Source organism: Haemorhous mexicanus, chromosome 6, assembly GCF_027477595.1.
Source record: "Haemorhous mexicanus isolate bHaeMex1 chromosome 6, bHaeMex1.pri, whole genome shotgun sequence".
Lineage (NCBI taxonomy): Eukaryota > Metazoa > Chordata > Aves > Passeriformes > Fringillidae > Haemorhous > Haemorhous mexicanus.
In genome coordinates this window covers 42,333,849-42,355,181 of record NC_082346.1, presented here as the reverse complement: position 1 = coordinate 42,355,181, position 21,333 = coordinate 42,333,849, and the positions used below count along the sequence as shown (strand labels likewise).

Genomic DNA, 21,333 nt, shown 5'->3' with positions numbered 1-21,333 from the left:
TTTCTCTGGGTACCCCCTGGAAAAGAGCAGTGATGTAACCATATTGTCACTGTGCCTTGCCACATTGAAAGAGGAAGGAAAGAAGATTACTTCCATGCTCTACGTCTGTGGTTTAAAGCCTCTTTGTATGGATATATTTGGAGCAGTGGGACTGAAATTTTAATACATACATTTTAAAGGGTATTTACTAAAATTGGTTGCTGATTTCCATAATAATAGTTAATGGTGCTGAAAAAAGAAATTTCCAAGTATGTGAAGTGAAAAGGGAAACCCTAAGAAAGGAAGAACAAAAGTTTAAATTATTATGCCATATCCTTTTAACAAATAGTAAGGTGACATGCATGAATATAATAACAAATAAATTAAAGCCTTCATATTGGTTCCTAAACTGAAATTGCAGAAATGTGATAAAAGCAAAAGCATCCAACTAAGTAACTGAAATTCACATCTCTCTTGCTAACAAAATTTTGTTCTGAAAAAGGGATTACGTTTCTGTAATCCTAAAAGAGAGCTGTAGCCTCTTACTATGTCTCAAAAATTGTATAGAAATAAAGAGTTTCAACTATGGTTCTGGATTTTTGCACTTTATGAAAATATTTGGTTATATTCAGTTACAATATTTACAGCCTGTTCAGCTATCCTACAAAAATACTATAGAAAAGAAGACATCTCACTGGAGTATCTCCCTTCAATTGCTGAGATGGCAGCCAAACAGCATCACTTTGATTCCCAGGTAGCTGGTGGAGCTTCTGCAGGAACCTCCAGGTTACAATACCTGTACCAGCAGCAGCACTACCTTTCCATTCAGCTAGGGAGCAATATAAACTCTAGGCATTCCCTTTGCATAGAAGCTATTACAGATACATAGTACCTTAGCAAAACTCTGCATTCTCAGTAACACCAGTTGTGAAGGCTCTTTAGGTTAACAAAATATTCAGAACACCATGTGGAAGACTCATTTATAGAGCTTGATATACCAAAAATGTTTTGGAGGAAAATGACTGGGAAAAGCAGGAACAGAACACAGCAAATGTAACCAAATGATATCAAGTAGTACATTTATTTCATATAGTAAGTCAGCTTCTGACAGTGAGATGTATTAGAATATAGTCTCTGAAGGTAAAGGGTGGAAGGAAGGCCTGTTGCTCAAGATACTGAATATTTGAACAGTGCCTAGCACAATGAGGTCCTGGTCCTTAGCTGGGGCTCCTAGGTGCTCCCGCAAACAAACACTTTAGGCTTTAGGAGATGGACTGCATAAGCAGTTTTGAAATGGCGTTCCACAACATGGGCTAAGTGACACCTAAGCAGACTTCACCTTTCAAACTCTCCAAGAGAGAAACTTGGTCCAGCAGATCTTCTCCAACTCCAGTTTTAGGATTCATCCACTATCTACCCACCCCTCTGTGCACAGTTAAAGCAATGTTCATTCATCCCACTGCAATATGGTGAGCCTCAAGGAGGAATGATCGATCCCATCTCAGTCACCACATATAAGAGGGCGGAAAAAAGAGCAGCTGGTCTCACCCTCTTCTACTCCAATAACTGACTCAGTGTCTGGCAGGTGCAGAGACTCAACACCAAGGCTGGGCTGAGAGTTTATGGAGATGAGATTCTTACTATGCACTGTCGATTCTTCCAGCAAACTGCTGCCCATCAGTGACTCTATTGTGAAAAAAAAAAGTAAAAGAGAATTCCCATGATGCAATTACACTGCAATATAAGATACAATCCCTGCCGCACTTCAAGTCGTACTGAATTCTTCCCTAGACAATTACTTTATCCATTCCTACTGTTTGGGCAGCAAGTGCTCCAATGGATGGAAAATACTATGTTTATTTTAAACCTTGCTATGGTGGGATCTTATGCAGGATTGGCTTTCTCTTTAAATAATTCACATTGTGTAAAAACCTAGGCTGCTTGCAACAAGAAAACCAAGGGAAAAAATCCACATAAAAAACCCCAACTAGATTCACATTGATATTGAAAACAATAAACATATCTGCCCCTTGACCGCCATACAAAAATACACCTTTGTCTTCTGTCCTAGAAAACGGAAAGGTAAACAGACCTTATCTCCAAGTGGAACAGACTTTTGTTTCTTACTGGCTTGTGATCTCCTATTATCAGGACAAACATCTTTTCTTTGACCATCCACTAATTTTTTTTCCTGCACTTTTCCCCCAGAGTGCATGTGCTCCCTTCTTTACCTGGCTGTTCTCGCTCCCTGCTGCCAGCTGTTCCAATTCGGGAGTGGTGTTTCCTCATATGCACATTTCTGCTACCACTCTGGGAAAATGTCTTCCCACAAATTTGGCACTGATGGGGCTTCACTCCTTGGAGTCAAAGAGGGAAGAAATATCCCAAGAATTACCAAATTGGGAGAAGAGACCTCATCAACTAAGAAACTAATAACAGTTTCTAATAGTTCTAACAGTTTCTAAGAAACTAATAACATGGCTGTTAATACCACTGGTGGTAATTTATCAGTAAAAACCAAATGAGACGTATTCCCATCTCCTGGAGGGCCATAAGCTTCTAGAACAGAAGAGGTTTAGATATCAGTAATGGCAGTTGTTGGATAACTCAAGTCTGAAGAGTAACCAAGTCTCTAAGTCAGACTGATGAGAGGGAACAAGATATTTGAAATCATTTACTCATTGATATGGAAATACTTGATGTCCCACACGTAGAATAAAATGACCAGAGGCAAGGAAACTGTCTCCTGCCATCACACAATAAATTGCAGCATCTGCTTTACATTACTGAGCAGAGACTTGATGATGACTTGTCATTGTGAAAGGATTTTCATTTTACAGAGCAGTTCATCATTTTCACAATACAAGCATGCTGTCCATACTTCTTGACTCAATGGCATGGAAGCCAAGGAGACAGGACAGAAAAAGCATGGAGAACTCAATCCCAAATGTTACTACCTCAATAAAATCTCCCATTCCCCAACACAGCATTTTCATTGTGTGCTGATGATATTTAAGACAGATCAATCAAAACAGAAGGCAGAAGCTTTGAAACACTTGTGAAATACATTTCCACCTAAACCTTTGTCCAATTACAAGTATGTAGTAGAAAAAAATAATAGAAAACTCTACCTATGGCAGAAACCCACTTGAAAGAGATTTCAGATTCAAATGGCTGTGGTTAATATACAGAGATGCTAGTTTCTCTCTTTTAAATAACCAATTGGTGGCTATGAAAAAGATATTCAACTTCATGACATTTTAGAAACAATTTTTAGAATGTAATTTCAGTTTAGAAATAGACATAACCTAAAAAAGTAAAGTGTACAGGCTACAGGCACCACAAAAGGGAAGTCAAAAAAACACTATGACCAGAAGTTCTGTAGAAACCAGGATTTTTCTTAAGGAAATCAAAGTCCTGCAATAAAGGTCTTTTTTCAGACAGATCACAGAATGTCAGATGAAGACTCTTACCTGAGTGGACAACCAAATGTTTCCGAAGACTGGAGTATTCAGCAAAGGAGCGACCACATCCCTGTGCCTGACACAGAAAGGGTTTTTCCCCTACAAGGGAAAAGTAAATTCTTAGATTTTGGGATCACAACTTCATCTGATGGTCTAAGTCCCTGAGAACAGCCTGGACATCTCTACTCCATTCTCCCATTTGGAGATTTATGATATCATGGAAATTGTGCATCCTTCCTAAGTTTCCTAAGGCTTTTACAGCATTCTCTTCACCAGATGAAACAGAGGGATTATTTTAAAATATTCTTAGACCATCATTCATCAAAACTGAAGTAAGGGACCACTGTTTCTAGATAATCTTCCAAGTATAAAAATAATAATAGAGTAATATAAAACTACTTGATCTATGATTTATCTTCTATTTGCAGTTCTCAACAACCAGCTCTCTGTTCCACACACTCGCAGAGTCCTGCTCCTTTTCTGCCTCTCAGTGCCAAAAATCCCATTAACTGTATTTCCCTTCATATCAGATTCTATACTTTATTTCAGATCAGGCTGAACTTGCCAAAATCCTGAGAGAGATGTGTCAGTCATTTATATCTATGTGTGGAGGAACTGTAATTCAAGGCACAAATTGTTCTCATGGGCTGAAGTTTATATTCCAGCTATTTTTGATTTATTTAAATTATGATAAATTGGGAGGTTACTACATTAATGCAGTGCAATAAAATTAATCTGTTTTGAACACTCTATTAATAAAGCTAGACATAACTTTTGCCTGCAACATCCCACTAAAGAACTCAATATACCATGTTTAACACTATGATTTGAAGTCTTTAACTGGACCCCTGTACAAGAGTAATAGCAAGACCACAGGAGACTAAGCAAGATATTTTAACCATTTATTGTACAACATATACCTAGTTCTTTCTGAGTGAACTTGTTTTTAAAGGTATTTCTGCTGTGACTTTGCTTTTAGAACTCTTCTCCTGACAGCTCATTTATTAACCTCTTATCCACAATAGCATTTGACAGCTGTAAGCAAAAAGGATCAACACAGCATGTTCCAATTGGTGTTACAAAGCTGAAATATGTAGCAGTCTCAAACACTGATTGTACTTTCAGGCTTGCTATAAATCTTTAAAAGTTTGGAAAAACTACCATTGACCTAAATAACAGCACCTGGTTCCATCTATAAGACACACTGGAGATATTTACACCTGCAATTTAATAACATATTTTGTCTGATCAAACTCTTAATTCCACATTATCCGTTTGCAGTTTAGAAAACTACTATTTACTCCTCCAGAAGCTACTATTCTGCTGGTTGCAGAATGCTCTCTTATCAGGGAGAATTGTGCATGTATCAGCTGGGCCTATTAACTTACTCTGCACCTTGGCTAGGAGCTGTAAGTGCAAAAGAAAACTGCAAAAACTATAGCTGCTGTTACTACACATTCAAAATTTTATTATTGGGATACACAATTTTTAACTACATCCCAACATCTGCCCCCAAACCATGTGTTCCAGCTAGACTGCACATACTTTAAAATAGCAGCTTTTCCCCATGTGCATTGACATACCACATACCATACGGTCGTGTTTAAGGAAGGCAGAAGGCACAAACAGCTGCTGGCGACCCACATAATCTGTAATTTCATTTTACCAGGGAGGCCTTGTTCTCTCACACTTGTCAAGGTTATTTTGATATGTTAACCAACTGTAATACAATGCTTGAGAGGCCATCAGGGAATCTTTAACAATACTCCAAGAAGCCTGAACTAGGACATTTGTTTGAGTGTGTGATAACCCCGAGTCTTAAAAAACTAAACACATAAAATCACCAGATTATTCACTATGAACTTTGCAGGTCATTAATTAAATTGCTGGTCATTTCAACAGGAACTTTTGTGCCTCTCTCAAACAAGTTTCTAGTACAAAAACACCTAAAGCACTTTGGCTGTTATACCAACTTCTAAAAATACTGACAAGGCAGGATCATATTCTCCAGAGGAGCCATCATAAACAAACCATGGATAAAATACAGCACTATGAAATAAAGGTTCTTATTTTACTTACTATAAAAAGCTGAGCATGAATTGAGAGTATACAGGATCCAGCATACAGTAACATCCCAAATTAGCATTGGTGCAAACAGCAGTTTGCACACCATAACACTGCCTTCTAATTCATGCTTTTTTCTACTTTTCTTTGCTACTATTTCTTCTCATTCCATCGCATTCCTCATTTCCCTGTATGTCCCAAATGTAGTCATTCTACAAGCAGCATAGGTAACACAAGCTAGTCAGTCAGGCAGATGTGAGTACAGCTCCTACTATCTAAGCTACCAAGCCTTTCAGGAATTTTAAATAACCTCTTTACAAAACACAGTTTCATCTAATTCCTGTTCACTAACTATTCCCTCGGTAACAGTCTAGTATCACACACACCTCCCTCCACCACACTACTGGAAGGGAATCTTCAGAGTATGCATCTGAGCAGAATACAGCATCACCACACACCATTCGAAAAGTAAAGCCTGTGTGAAACTATACAGGATAGTAAAAGAGATTAGCACTTGATTTATCTGACCTACAGATCAAGGTGAATTGACAGAAAAGGGACATTAATGGAGGGCAGAGGTAAACAAAACAATACTTTCAATAGTTTGAGGACAGAGGAAGAAGTGGTTTATTCCTCAGGAAAGACCCCACCTCAGCAGACCACAAATAGGTGAGGTCTAGAACACACCTGTGTGAATTCGTAGGTGGTTCTTCAGATTTCCAGCTGTTGTGAACTGTTTACCACAGCCCAGTTCTGTACACACAAAAGGTTTTTCACCATTGTGAGTTCTCATGTGCACCTTCAGCCTCTGCAAGACGTAGAAACTTTTTCCACAACCTTCTGCTGGGCAGGTGAAGGAGCGGTCATTACTGTAAAGCAACAAAAAGCTGTTTCATTACCAGCTACTGCAATGCATTTTTTCATGAACACTTGACTTCTTTCTTTTATTTAATATGAGTACCTGTTAAAACACAAAAATTCTAAACCAAACATAACAAGGACCTGCAAAATTATGGAAATCTAATCCAAGTTTTTCAGCATAATTGATTTAAAGCACTCAATAGACCTAATATTTATATGAATAATGCCAGGCTTTCACAGCTTGTTAATGTCAAAACCTAACATTATCTCAAATACAGAGTGCATTTTTTCAAGGTCATAACAACAAACAGGTTCATTCTGCTCACCGGTGTGTTTTCAGATGATACTTGAAGTGAGCTGGCCATACAAACGTCCGATCACAGCCCTCAACTGTGCACTTCAGTTTTCTTTCCACACGAGATAAATGAGGAATGGGGCTTGAATCTTTTGGCTGCCCATCTCCTGTGCAAAGATGAACATTTTCCCCTGGAAAAAAAAAGCCCACCAAAATCTGAAATATATACAGATTACTATAATGTGTCAAATCTAATAGAAAAAACAGCACCATATATGATACAGGATTGTAAATCAGGTATGTCTCTGGCTACTAACTGTTTAGGATGTCCTACATGCTGCTGCCTAGCCTATACCAGAGATCAGACACAGACTTGCAAACCCTACCAGGCCCATAAACTATTCCCAACAAGCCATCTGGATCGGATCAGCTGCTACCAGATAGGGCTTATCACAAAAAGAATAGAAAGCCAATGCACCAGAAATTGTAAAAATGGTCTCTATATCAATATCAAACAACCAATTTTAACTAGCAGCCAACTTTCACCTATTAGCTAAGCTGCTTTTAAAAATATCTCAGCTAAAATAAGATATTGCATTTGCATGCAATTATTTATTAAAATAATTAAGTCCAAAAGCATGTGACTAAATCCAATTATGAAATCTCCAGAAAACTAATCTCCAAACTCAGTGGAGCTAAAAAGAAAGTATAATTCACAGTATGTTTTAAAAATAGGCTCTTAAAAGTGAAAATGAAAGTTGAAAAACAAGCAGCTGCAGTCAGAAAGAAGATTTTCTTTACATGCACTGAAGAACTAGTAGGCTACAAATAACAGATGGTTCCACTAGAGTTCATTCCCCAAGAAAAAATGAGAAGCCTATTTATAGTGAAGAAAAAAAGAAAAAGCATAATTGTTCTGTATAATTCTGTCACTGATGATTTAAAGATGTCATAAGTGATTCAAAGCAAGCGAGAATTAAAGAGAGGAAGAAACAATGTGAAACTAGGGGTCTTGTATGGAACATTCAACTTTTGAGATACAGTCTGTGAATCTCCTACCATTATTGCTTGCTTTGGCATTCTTTGCAAGCTGTGCCCGAGTGGCAGCAATTAAACTGTCATGGGCCAATTCTTGCACTCGTAGGAACCATGGGGTACTGCTGTCTGTGCTATCATGGGAGAGAAAGTCATTGCCAGAATCTTCTGCTTCATCTTGAACAAACACCAAGTGCTCTGCGGGAGACCCCAGCCCTAGAAAAGAAGACAAATTTGTGAAACAATAATGTAACAGAGGGAAATTTCTTTTGTTTCTCAGAGATTAGTGTTCATAGCATGGATGAAATAGCTGCCCTGAAAAATCTCCACTGATCTCTACATTATAGAAAGATGTTGATGACTAAATGCTCCTAAAACATCCAATAATGCCCAGCAAATTTCATGATCTTTCCTCTTCATTAGCAGCAGGGACAGAGTTGTACTTGTATCTCCTGCATTTAGCTGAGACATATCCAGCCAGATTACAAACAGAAGGACAATTACCTGCTCTTGTTAGGTTGAGAAGAATGAATGAAGTGCTGTCGCTGGGCTGGAAGTCTTGCAATAAACTAGAAGTTTCTGGAGTTGACAGAAGTTCAGATGGTTTCTGTACATTCTGTGCCCTTGTTTCCTCTCCATCAGGGCCTACATTTACCTGGAGACTTCTCAAGACAGCAGATGAAGAAACATCTTTGGAAGAATTAGTGTGACTTGGAGAAGTGAGATCTCTTTCATCATCTAATGAGGAAAGTGAAACTAGAGTAAATAAAAGTATAAATACACTGTGAGTAAAGGACAACTATGAAATTATTTTTCAAAAAAAAAAAAAAAACCCAGAACTTGAGAGAGAAGGGAAGAGGAAGTTTCTAGTCAGAAGAGGAAGTTTCTAGTCAGACTTCATTATTAAATGAGAACATTCAGTCACTCTGCTGAACTTGTTCCTCCATTCCTGGAATGTCTTATCAGCAAGAGACAGTGGGGCCAGAGTGGTGAAGTAAAGACAGCTGTATGAAGGGCAGGGTCACAAAAATCTGCCACCCAAATTTTACCTGGCAACATGAGTCTGTTGCATTCTGAGGTCTCAGTAACAGGAAGCAGAGAGAGACAGGTGATGTCTTTTGGTTCTGATTCCACCAGTCCTTGTCCCAGTGGAATAGAAGTATTTTGAACAAACTGAACCAGCAGCTGAACCAGAAAAAACATACTGAAGATTAGGTCAAGAGCAGCACAAATCATCTAAAAAGGTACTAAATCCAGTCAATCCAGTAGTCCCTACTGTCTTGTACGAGACATTGATATAATACCATGAATACACACAGATATAAATGGAAACTTTTCAATTTACATTAATACAAGGAAAGAATTGTTTGTCATCTCTGAAATACCTACAAACTTCTCATTCAACATATAATAAACAGCTCTGGATCATTGCAAAGTAAGTCTAGTTAGGCTATATTTGTTTTTAATTAACATTTTACCACTCACTACATTATTATGATCTAACATTTCAAGGTAATATTTTCCACACTTAGCCTTTGGTACAGGTATTTTTTTAAATCATTGTCTTTAAATACTTAACTGAAAGCTGGCCTTTTCTAAATTAAAAAAAAGCAATCAGAAGACTAGTTACAAAGACGTCTATCATATGGCTATTCAAAAGCAGATAACAATCAGAGAAACATGGTTTAGATGACAAAGGGAAGAACACAGACAGCCTTACCCATCCAAATCAACTACTCCTAAAACCACAAAGATGGACAACCAACCCACCCACTAAGGGGATTAACAGAAGAAACCCTCACCAAAATGCTACACGAAACAAGGGAGACTAATGCATAAAGAGGTACAGGACTTAAACTGAGATGCATTCTCAGATGAGAGGAATTTGGGACTGATCAAAAGATTTGGGGGGATTTGTACAGGACTTATCAGGCATTGTTTAAGGGAAAGGCCAAAGGAAGGAAAAGGAAAAGATCAAGATGGATCAGGGCAGAACAAACATATAAAAAATGGAGAGGGAAGGATAAAAGGGGTCCATTGCACACAAGCAATTCAGTTGTCTGGCACAGCCTAACTCTTACACTCCATCCTGTCTTCTTAATAAATTCCATTCTTACCTGCATCCTGTGTGGTCCTGCTCTCTACAGGAGGTCTCCAGGGGCACACACTATTTTCTAGTTTGTGTCATATGCTAATGAACCCCAAACCAGCCTAGTTAGCAAGTGAAATGAGAAGTGTGGGGATAAATCCCAAAGAAATCCATGAAGGTTTTCCTTAGGCAGCAGCCCTTGAACACAGAACCAGGTACTTTGTGCTGCCCATGTTTATGAGGATAAAGCTACAAGCACTCAGCCTGTATTCATTTTGATTTAACAAAGGAAGTGCTGCTGCGAGTCAGGAGATAATACAGTCCAACTTTTGCAATGGACTGAACAAATTCTGTGAACTGCACAAGCTTTTTTTTTACACTGTCTCAAATCCCTCCCTCATAGGGATTTACACTTCAGAAGGACAGAAGGGGGCCAGTTGTAACATACCTAGACACATACTCCACATTTCAGAGAAAATACTGCTCAAACCCCACATGTAGGATATATTTGTTTGCCTTTATGTTCTGTCAAACAAATTAACTCATATACTCACATTCTCAGGGTTTTTTTTAAACACTGAATGAAGAAATATAGACAGTAACAATATACTAAAAAGTTAAACCTCAAGTTCCTTATCTCTAGGATCTGCTTATTCTGCTGCTGTCTAACAAACAACTGTATGTAGCAAACTTTTATCTTTGGCATTTAGACGGAAATTGTACAAGATAGTTATTCAAAAGCTACTACCCTCATTGTGACACATTTCAACATGCAGTCACAGAGAGACCCGATAGAGTTGCCTGTGCAGTGAGATAGTTCATCAGTGTCAAAAGAAAAAGACTAAAAAATCCTGATGTGCATATTGTATATTCGTGATTAAAACACAACAGTCACAGATATTTGATTCTTATTTCGTATGTTGTGATTGTCTTAGTAATTCCTTTTCGGAACTATTGGCATCTAATTCCAAGTTAGTTCCTGTGGCAGACAGCAGCCTTTTGAGTCTCTCTTACATCAAGAGAAAGTCCGTTAAATCAAAGAAACTGTAAAAAAAATGTAGTATTTTGTGCTCTGATTTCTCTATGTTCATTTCCTCTCACAGAAATACTAGAAATACTGATGCTTTCTCAAACACTTTTACCTCAAAGAGCTGCTGCTGCTGTAGGAACCCTGAAGCTTTAACAGCCCTGATTGGTCTCCCTGGGACCTGCACCCACTCTGTCTCCCTAGTGGCTCCTTTAAGTTCAGCCAGGGTCAGTCATTCCCCTCCTGAGTTCTGCTGTAGGTTTACCTGTCTCAAGCCCTGTCTACTGGATGAACCTCAGATTTTTACTGCATCTGTGTCTCCAGCCCCATCTTCTGCTGCTCCTGCCTGGATTCTGGATAGACCCTGGACTGGCTGACCACTTTGCCTTACCTAGAGCTGAGGATTCCAGCACCTGTCTCTGCCTTCCATGCTCAGGTGCTGCAGTATTGTGCCCTGGTTTGTGAGAGCACTGCCTGGGCTGGGATCACCCTTGACTCCCTGCACACCCTCCCTTAGGAGCAAGCTGTCATCACTGACAATTATGTAGCTACAAATTAAGTCCTGCAGTCATTCAGATGGCAAGGTGCCATTTGAACTAGGCCACAAGCCAGATGGCAGTTTGAAAGGTTAGAATTGTTTCATCTTAGATATAAGAGTATCCAGAGGACCTAGCAAGAAGATGAATCTATTTTTATGTTGTCAAAAAAATACATAGGCAATAAGAGATGGTGCCCCCCCCCACCCCCCAAGGGCCATGCATTCTAATTTAGGATTAAAAAATAGGAGAAAGAGAAGTAAAAAGAGAGTTAGGAATAATGTGCAAGGCAACCAGAAAAAAGAAGCAGACACTAAAAAGTAGAGACTGTGAGCACTAAGATAGATCTAAATTATTGGATTGTATTTTATGCTGATGAGCCCTACTGCTTCTTACTCCACCACCATGAAACACCTGTTTTGTGGACTTGCCTATTTTTATACAAAAAGACCTAAATGAAACTTGCCTCCTACAAGAAGAAAGCTTTGCTTCAAATCTTCCACTTCAACATAGCAACATTAAGCCACGAGAGAAAAGCAAAATGCAGCAACCACAAACAGATGCTCAGAAGAAAGAAATTCCTTTTAATTTGCTTTGTAAAGTAATGACAAACTAGTACAGAGAATTATGAGAGGGCAAAAAAATCAGAAGGAAACAAACCAACATGAATCATGCCCATTATTAAAACGTGGAATAAAAAAAACCCTCAACCCTTCACATAAACTAAAGCAAACCAATCATCCACTCAAATAATTTGGACAAAATAAAAGGCTTTCATGTTAGTTTTATCTTGATAGATTTTTCCTAAACTTTCCTGTTCAAAATTATTGAATACCTTTGCGGACAACTACAGCAACTGGAATACAGGAAAGAACTCATTACAAACTTTGTGTCATGCTGTCCTAAGGTTCTTGCAATATGATTTTGCATCTGAAAGTAAATAGGAAATTATAAGGGTATCTGGCAATTGGCCATTCAGCATAGAAATCTAGGAACAGGACAAATTATATCAGTGATAAATTAAATGCACAGATACACAAACACTAACAAATTCTAGCAAACTGCAGATAAGAGAGAGTAAAAATACCCAGAACTCCTGGGACACTGATGGGTGGGCCAGTACAGGAATAACTTGAGTGTGACCTTGAAAAAAATTCAACCAGAAACTTTGTTAAGGAATAGGAACAATGCTATATTGGATTACCAGAACCCATATCTCACCTGCAAGAGCAAAATTCCTATGGGATATGGGGGAAATTCTGGGACTGGGTAAAATTTATCAAGGTATCTTGAGTGGAGACTGTGGGACTGTGAAAAACGTATGGATGCTTAGGGGAAGGACCAAAGGCAAGCAAATGGGGGGGATCATAGGAGAGAAACAACTATTGGGAACAGAAAGGGAAGTGGGGACAATACTGGTTGACCACATTAGCAGGCTGCAGGTTGCAGCTCTGCATCACCACTGGGGTCTATCTCATCCTCTCTAATGCTTTCTGCTCCTAAATGGTTTCTGAGTACATTCACTTGATTAAATTCACCTTGGCATAGCCTATGAAATAGAGAAAAACACCATCTGGAAACCCAAGATCCTGGCCAGAGATTGAATTAAAAAGCCCAAGGCCCGGAGATGGATACTGGAAGAACTCAAGGTTTGGCAAAGAGTGGACAGATGAATGATCACAAGTCTGCATGTCAGCCAAGGGAGGGCACATGTGATATGCTAGCAAGTGTCAAGCCTTTATAGCCGAGAAGTAGGGACCAGATTAGGCCATTTCTTTTCCATGGGAACGCCATTTGTGTTTGAGTGCACTGGTAAAAGCCCTATCCTGCCACACAGCCATAATGTCTATACCGTCGGTGTGTGCACAGGCATATTTTTGCAGTTCAGGCCCAGATGCACCTCTGTGTGCACCTGGGAACAGTCTGGTGGTCTCATCTTTCATGTCTGAAAGATCAGAAGGAAGGCAGGAACCTCCTAGATGACACAGTCTGACAGATCCCATAACCAAATAACATCTGGCATCACAAACAGGCCCCAAATGGGTTGTAAATATTCCTGAGATGGTGACTGTAGAATCCCTACATAGGGAGGAGACTGATCCACTATGACCAAAGTGCTAGAATTTGTAAGTAAAGCAGATAGGTCATCTTGGGACACCAGAATAGTTATAGTTAAGTAAACTGAATGTAGAGAATATTAACAGATTACCAAAGGAACAATAAGAGGTGGCATTACTCTATAACTAAGACATCCCTTGGAATTTGAAATAAATTTTAATATTGCAAAAGGACATCCTTGACTTAAGAGATTGAAACTTTATGGGACAGACATGAATCATACAGAGACAATCTATAATCCTTGGAGGGCAAAGTTCAGCTGCATCTTGATATAATGAATTTTATTTTTGCTCTGCCATATCACCTTCTTGAATATACCCTCCTTTACTTCAGCTGAAATGCCACATAACTGAAAATCCTGTAAATAATACAGATAGTGAATGTATTAAAAAATGTAAAATATTTCTTGGCTCTAGTCACTAAGCAAATACTTGTTAACCCTGCTGGTCAACAAGAAATGGTTGGACAGGATTATGCCAGGGTCTATCACTGCAAGCAATGCAGAATGCTTGTGTTACCAAGAGACTTAAATAATGTCCCTGAACTGAGAGAGAAACCCCCCCTCAACAAATAACAACCAAAAAATTGTTTAAAGAATTGAGAACCTCTACTAGAAATCCTTAACAAGAACAAAAAAAAAAAACCAACAAAACAAAACCCCATAAAAAACTAAATCAAACTAAACAAACAAAACAAAAAAACAAACAAAAATACAAACAAAAACCAAAAAGAAAACCAAACCAAAACCACAACCAACCAACCAGCCCAATAAAATAACCAAACCAGAAACAAATGATGATGTGGCCACCTGGGATGGATCATCTTAAGTTTGTCCCATAATAGATGATTCAAAAGCCAAGAAGCATCAGGCAGCTGTTTTGGCTGAAGTAGGAATTGTTGAGAGGGAGAGGGTAAGAAGGTTCTCCAGAACCTCAGATCTATTCTCCCACTGGACAGCTGGAGAGCTAGACTAGATTCCCAGAGCAGCAGGGACCACGTCTTTAAACAAAACCATTCCTGTTCTAAATTTAACCAGTGAACCACAACAAAATAAAGAGGTCAAAAGAAAATGTAGTGGAGGGGCAGGAGAAAGGAGGGGCTGGAGCTGAAGGGTGTGCAGGGCAGAAGGCTTGTTACCTAGAAACCGGGATGTCCTCCTCCCATACAGCCTCTGGGGAACTAATTAAATCACAAGTGTCTCTTCCTATGCAGCGCTGAGGAGGAGAGACAGGAGAGGCTAAAATACCTCTCTTCACCCCCTTTTCAATAACTAATTCAATTTACAGAACAGAGTTGTAATTTATTTGATTATGCTAGGAGTTACCCCAAGAGCAGAAAGCACCCTGTACTGGACCAGTATGGTGGAGGTGACTGGAAATACGTGCAAGTGTAATAAATCACCTCAAAGGCTTAAACCATGCAAAATGCAAATCGTAGCAGCTCCCTTAGGAATGATAGTTACATAGCTATGGGGGCAGGGAGTCCAGAAGAAAAAGAAGATCCATCTGTTCATACAATTGTCTCCAAGCAACTTTGTAACTTCCTATGAAAGAGGATTCACCTCTACTCAAGCATTAAATATCTAATGGTATGTTGGTGGCTTCTTTAGGGATAAAACCAGTAGCAAACAACTCTATGCAATAGAGACAGTGCTTTGATTGTTATCATCTAGATATCACAGAAGTACAGCTAGCTCTTAATTAATATATTTCTCACATGGTAGGGTACATGAAAAAACATCTGTGGCTATAAGAACTGTGGTGCCATGGCTCGCTAGAGGATATAAAATCATTTATTTTCAGAGACATTTGAACTGCTATTTGGGAAAAGTGTAAAAAGGGTATTTACCAGTTTCACATCAAAGCAATAGAAAATAGTACTAACTTAACACCCAAGTTTCATAATCAGGACTAAAAAAAAAAGAGTATGTATGTATACATGGAAATAAATCAAAATTTTTAGTATAAAATAGCCTCAATCAAGACTGAGGAATATGGTTTAGAAGACAGCATCTACAGAAAGGATGCCCTCTGCAACAACCACTGTAACTTTTCTAATTTACCAGGCCTGTTTCTTCTGGAGAATAAACAGCTAACTCTCATTATGGGCTTGCTGGGAAGGAAATGCAACTCTGCCATGAGGAAATAGGACTATTATGTAAATGAGCCTAATTAACAAATACCTTACTCAAGTTGAGAAAAGACAAGGCCCAGTTACAGCTCCTATTTGAGGAATGAGCAATGAGCATTCCAACTGTCCTGGTCCTTGGCTGTCAGAAACAATCTAAGGGAAACCATCCATTCACAGACAAAAGTAACAAAGTCCTCCCACCTTACTGTTCAGAACTCAGAAGAAAATTGACAGAATGTATGAGATATCAGTGACAAGGCAAGAGAGAGGAACTCTTTGCAGATTGTGCTGAGATTACTCAGAGCTGCTATGAATTTGCAGCTACTTTTCCTGAACAGTATGATTGGAAGGGCTTTGGCTGCTCTGTTAAGAAACAAATGCCTTAACATATCACGTGAGCTGTAATGAATTACCAGCATGTAATCATCATTCTTTTTAAAGCAGCAGTTTAAGATACATGCTGTGGTGCTTATAGGGATAGAAACTCAATACTTTTGTTGAGAGAAGACTCAACAAAACCCATTCATTTAAGTCTTGCAAACTTCCCCAAAAAGTATTTCATAGCTGTACTATGTCCTCTGCTCTAGAACTTTAGCCATCTGCAGAGGTAAAGCTGAGAACCAGGAAAAGCAAGAATACCAAGTGATACAACCCCTGCATCTTTAAGTGGGAAAATGTATAGAGAGCTAGCCGATGTCCATTCAACCTGAAAAAAAGGGCAAGGAATACCAGAGACAGGAGGTAGTGGTGGTGTTGAATGTAACAAATTGCAAACACTTGTATCTAGCACATTACAGGGAAGAGTAACAAAACCCAGAACTCCTCAGGAACTGCTGAGTGAGCACTGCTAGAGTGTCATCTTGTACAGGTTCAACCAGAAATTGTAACTGGTAAGAAAAAAAGCTATTGTGGCTTATCAGAATGGGTCTCATATGACAGACCAAGCTTACTATTCAATACAACAAAGACAGCAGGATGTGTTAAGCTTATTATGCTATGTTTAGGGGGAGGATCAAAGGAGGAATCAAGGGAGATAAATGAAGAACCAGTGGTAGGGGGGAGAGAAAAGACTCCAAACATATGTTTGCTGGCTGCTAGCCAGTACACTGCTGTGCCTGATCACTGCAGTCCCTCCTATCTAATTACCAAAGACATTGCTAAATATTCTACCCACAAGCAAGTCCACTGCTAGTGAGCTTCTAGTTGACTAATGCAAGTAGGAGGCTACCACAGTCTAGAAAAAAAACCAAAAAATATTCCAGCCAGAAACTGGCTTAAAAGCCCTGGCTCTGGGCAGGAGGACTGTAGGCCTGGCAGAGACATGTGAATGTGAGTATGCGCAAGAGTCGAGTGATGAGGGTACAGCTATAGCCCACTAGCAAACCATGGCTGGTCGTGCTTTCCCTGTGCATGTGATAATGTGCATGTTCATGCTTTACCTGCGTTTGTGGCCAGCTGTGCATGCACAAATGTCCCTGCAATTTATGCCCAGCTGAATCTGGAACAGTCCAGCAGCCTCACACTGAGCAACCGGGATCCCCTGTGTGCTGCTGCCTACCATTTCTGCCAACTGCTCAATGGAAACAGGAGTACTCTGAAGAACAGGACTGGCTGATGCTGATAGAATAATTCAGATTGTCCAAAATCAAGTAATGTCAATTTGATTTGAGGGAAAGAAATAGTCAATTTGTTAATTTTTTTTATTCTCATAACAAAAGAGTGCTGTAATAGTGGAAAAAAATGTAACCTGAGAACAGGCAAGAATATTGGCTGATACTTGAAAAGAGGTGAAAAAAACTTACAATATTTTCTAATTTTTTACTATTCAAATCAAAGCATGGAAGCATTAGAAGATGTCACTGAAAACACTTGGAAAATTAGTACGTAAGCAGCAATCTGAGTAAACTCATTGACTCTATGTGTTGCCCATAAATGTTCCTGGGAACCAAATTCAGTTCATAATTGCTCACCTCAGGTTTGGATTCTAACTCATCCGATAACATTGATTCAAGTGTCCAACTTCTGCAGCTGTTTTCAGCAAGGCACAGATTTTTTTTTTTAATTTTTTTTTTTTAGTTCAGAGAGAACAACACTCCCTGCTTATTTTCATATTTTCCTAAGTGCAAACCAGTGTGGTGGTCCTTCTGCAAGAAGCTCTGCTGCGGAAATAATTAATTTAACCTAAAACAACAAAAAAGGAAACATAAAGAAAGAAGAACTGAAAAATAAGAGCAAAGCAAAAAGAAGTGAACATGTGTTGATGCGACTGTGAAATATATTTTGAGGTATCGGTAAAACTCATTAACTGAGGTTCCTGGATTTCTGTTTTCACCAAATCAAGAAAATAGCCTTTAAAAACTAATTTCACAGTGTTAAGATGTTATTTACCACATTTTCTTTGCAATCACTAATTTTTATTGGATAATTGCCTAGTTTGTTCTGGAAATTGATGGGATCAACTGCAAATCACATAAAGTATGCAAGATATGAGGAAGCTGAATTCCCAGCCCACAACACAGTGGAATTATCCAAATTATTGTTAAAAGGGAGCCATATACAAACAACCAGTCAGCAGGAAACATCAGTTCTTCCTGTCAGTCGAGATATTTCACAGAATCAGAAATTTAATTTCTTGATGAGCCCAGATAAATAGAACTTATTTCACAAATACCCATATGATGCTTGAGCTAAAAGGGGAACATGAACAAGCTTTTCTTGCCTGCCGAGAAAACACCCAGACACTACTGATGAGAGAAAGAGGTGAACTACATACAGTTTTTTCTCCTTTCCAACACAATTACCAATCTATTGACTATGTTAAAAAGTAACGAGAATACTACATCAGCTAAAAAGAGAACCTAAAAGCCTTCCCCTCACACTCCTGACAGCAGCACTGCAGCACGGAGCTTCACTTGCCGTGGAGGGGCAAGACTCCACACACAGCGAGCGAGCGAGCGCAGAGTAACTCAGTAACTCAGCCCTGCGCACGCAGCGGGCCGGGGCCCGGCGATACTCCCGCGGCCACCCGCTGCCCCTGTCAGCCCGCACCCGGCAGGGCGGGCCCCGAGTGACCCACGGGGACAAGAGCCAGCGCTGCCAGGCGCGGCTGCCCACGCCCCGGCCGGGAGGAGCCCTGCGGAGGCCCGGGGAGGAACGGGGGCAGGGCGGAGCGCCGAGGCCCGGCGGGGCAGGTGCCACCCGCCCCAGAGCGGGGGTCCGGCCGCAGCCGTGAGGGGCGGCCCCGGCAGCGGGACAGGAAGGACAGGAGGGCCGGGGCGTCCCCCCGCGCTCCGCGGCTCTCTGGGCTCTCGCACCCCACAGGGGTCGGCAAGTCCCGCAGGAGCGGCCGGACCACCCCCACCACCCGCCTTACCGGCATCTCCGCCGCCCGGACGTGACGAGCCCCGGCCGGAAACACCGCGCGGGCGCGGGGCGAGCGCGGGGCGGGGCGACGCTGCCGCCCGCCGCCGTCTGTTCCCATGGCCCCGAAAGGAGAGAAGGACCGCTCGGTGACTGGGTTTTTCTCCGGCTCCCTTGGGATCGTTACCAGGATTGCAGTCTGTAGCTGCGGCCTGATTCCTCTTCGAGTAAACCTTTTTTATATGGATTGTTACCGTACAGGTGAACATTATGCCGGAACCTTATGGAAACGTTCAATCTGCTGAGCCCCTTTTTTCCACATAAATCAACACGGAAGAGACATTATCCCAGTTTGTTACAGCACACGTGGAAACACCGGTTTCCTACTAATACTTTGTTTCTGTTCCTGCTTTGCTCTGACTTGCTGCTCTGTCTCTTCTTGCAGCTAGTGATGGAAAACTCCAGGATTTCCCTGTAGGTCACAAAAAACATATACCAAGTTAGTAATTCCAGAGACGTACATGTCTTTGCAATGTACCTAAAAAACAATAAAGGACTGAGTAACTTAAAGAACTCGCTCTTTGGTTTCAGCTCGTTATCTGTGCGTGACCAGGACAGAGCACCTGAAGAAGTTGGCATCCTCTGGTCTTGACATTAGCAGCGGAATCAGTGACCTTCAGGCCTGTAAACTTTAACTCGGTTATGCTAACCCGTAGCTTTGGAGCCCTATGTGACTCCTGACTCCCACGCCAGCACAGCTGCTCGTGGCACGCTCCTGATGCTGGTCCTGATAGGCAGTGAAAACCCTTGTGCTATGGAAGTAACTCAACAGCAGCTGTCAAGGCTAGCAAAATCAGGTTTCCTGAGGCTCCCTCAGAGCACTGCCTCTTCTGATCCACGGTGGACTGTGAAAAAAAAACTGTGATCACTTCTTGGTAAATGGCTGTCATCTCTTGCCTTTAACTACTTTGGAATGGTTTCTTTTTTCCAGTCCCTCCAAGGTGTGCAATATGGCTTCACTGCATTTCAGAACATTTGAAAATTTAGTTTGCAGCATAAAGATTCACAGTTATCTCCCACAGCTTTAAATGTGCAATGAGTGGCTTAATGGAGGAGTCATTCTGACAGCCTAGTGCTTCAGCAAAAGGACTATTGACCAGCTACTTGCCGGAGCCACTTGATAACTCCATAAAGTCTGCAAGCAAGTTAGATGCATGTCTTTTTCTGAGGTAATTATCCCACCAGCTTGCAGGCATTGCATTAATACTAACAAAAGCCTGCACTGTGAAATCAATTTTCAGTCAAGCTGAAGCATATTTCTGTTGAACAAGGCAGGGAAAAGTGATTCAAAACCCAGAATCAACAGCCTCAGAGACTGGGCTGCCCCAGTGTCATACTGGCCTTGCAGATGGATTCTATCAGGGAATCTATAAAGTCTGGCATTTATCATATTGGACCACTCAGCCACAGTTGTGGTGGCCTGAAGCTTTAGACAGATTAATTTATTTAAGCTTACAAAACTGAAAGTAATAGCTTCTGAGAGTAAATTTTTAACACAATCCCAAAAAGTTGGAGGTCATTAAATGGCCATGCAGCAGTAACAGTAAAAGACCATTTCAGTGTACTGTGGAAATATATTGAGGAATATATTCAGTGCAGGTAGCTTGTTTGCAGTTGCAGTGTGAGCTGCAGATTGAGCTCTCTGAATGGCTGGAGTCTGAGGCAAGAGGCTGTGAACTGCAAACCCTTTGACAAGCTCAGGGCCTGTGGCCCAACTAGGTGACCAGACACTCAGAGACATGGCAGGAGCTAAGGACCCCCAAATGATCCCATGCTTAGACTATGATGGTATAAAAACCCAGGGTTTCCTTTGTTCAGAATCCCAGCTCAAGCTGTTCAGTTATTTCATCAAGACTGAATTATTTTAAGGTTTGAGAGCAGTGAGACTCTGCTATGGGAAACCTGGCTTTGACATGGTAAGGAAACCTTGTCTGTGTGATATGGGGGTGTGTGGGGAGTCAGGCTCACTGGGGCTGCCCACTGGGAAAGGATTTCAGTCCCAGCTTAGATGGGTGAGAGTGTGACTGCCAGAATAGCTCCTGGATGGTCAGACAGGAAAGTTTCCCTAACTCAGCATGCCATTTTATTACTGATCCAATACAATCCAACAAAGGTAACAATAACTACTAATTTCATAAACTGACTTTTCTTGATGCTGCTTTGGTAATCCAAAGGAACTGAATCATAAAGCTTCATGCTGTTTTACATTAAGATACTCAGTAATCTTGGAAGTCCTTTGACTCATCACCAGCTCAACAATGGGGAGTCGTTGAGTAGATATTAAAATATGGAGACATGTAGGCGCGTAAGTTCCT

The 21,333-nt window shown here is 40.5% G+C and overlaps 1 protein-coding gene across 3 annotated transcripts; it reads right to left on the bottom strand.

The window, feature by feature from the left end:
- Window positions 1–1,041: 1,041 nt before the first annotated feature.
- On the bottom strand, window positions 1,042–19,026 carry ZNF410 (zinc finger protein 410). Of its 3 annotated transcripts, none has more exons than XM_059849953.1 (10): window positions 18,972–19,026; window positions 17,569–17,779; window positions 8,748–8,883; window positions 8,203–8,454; window positions 7,723–7,914; window positions 6,695–6,854; window positions 6,195–6,376; window positions 3,453–3,542; window positions 2,211–2,336; window positions 1,042–1,665 (listed from the first exon to the last, which is right to left on the bottom strand). In XM_059849953.1, exons 2-10 carry the CDS (start codon window positions 17,599–17,601, stop codon window positions 1,481–1,483), a joined length of 1,356 nt encoding a protein of 451 aa, XP_059705936.1. In that variant the 5' UTR covers window positions 17,602–17,779; window positions 18,972–19,026; the 3' UTR covers window positions 1,042–1,480. The 3 variants fall into 3 exon arrangements, with proteins under 3 accessions (XP_059705936.1, XP_059705937.1, XP_059705938.1); XM_059849954.1 differs by having other exon boundaries at window positions 8,203–8,436; XM_059849955.1 differs by lacking the exon at window positions 2,211–2,336.
- Between the last annotated feature and the right edge of the window lie 2,307 nt (window positions 19,027–21,333).

Excerpts from the sequence above, each read along its gene's own strand:
- ZNF410 (XM_059849953.1), bottom strand. The coding sequence starts at position 17,601 with ATGTTATCGGATGAGTTAGAATCCAAACCTGAG. Across the intron at positions 2,337-3,452 it reads ACATTTGGTTGTCCACTCAG|GAGTGAAGCCCCATCAGTGC; the intron begins GTAAGAGTCTTC and ends TTTGACTCCAAG. Across the intron at positions 1,666-2,210 it reads CAGGGAGCGAGAACAGCCAG|AGTCACTGATGGGCAGCAGT; the intron begins GTAAAGAAGGGA and ends TTTTCACAATAG.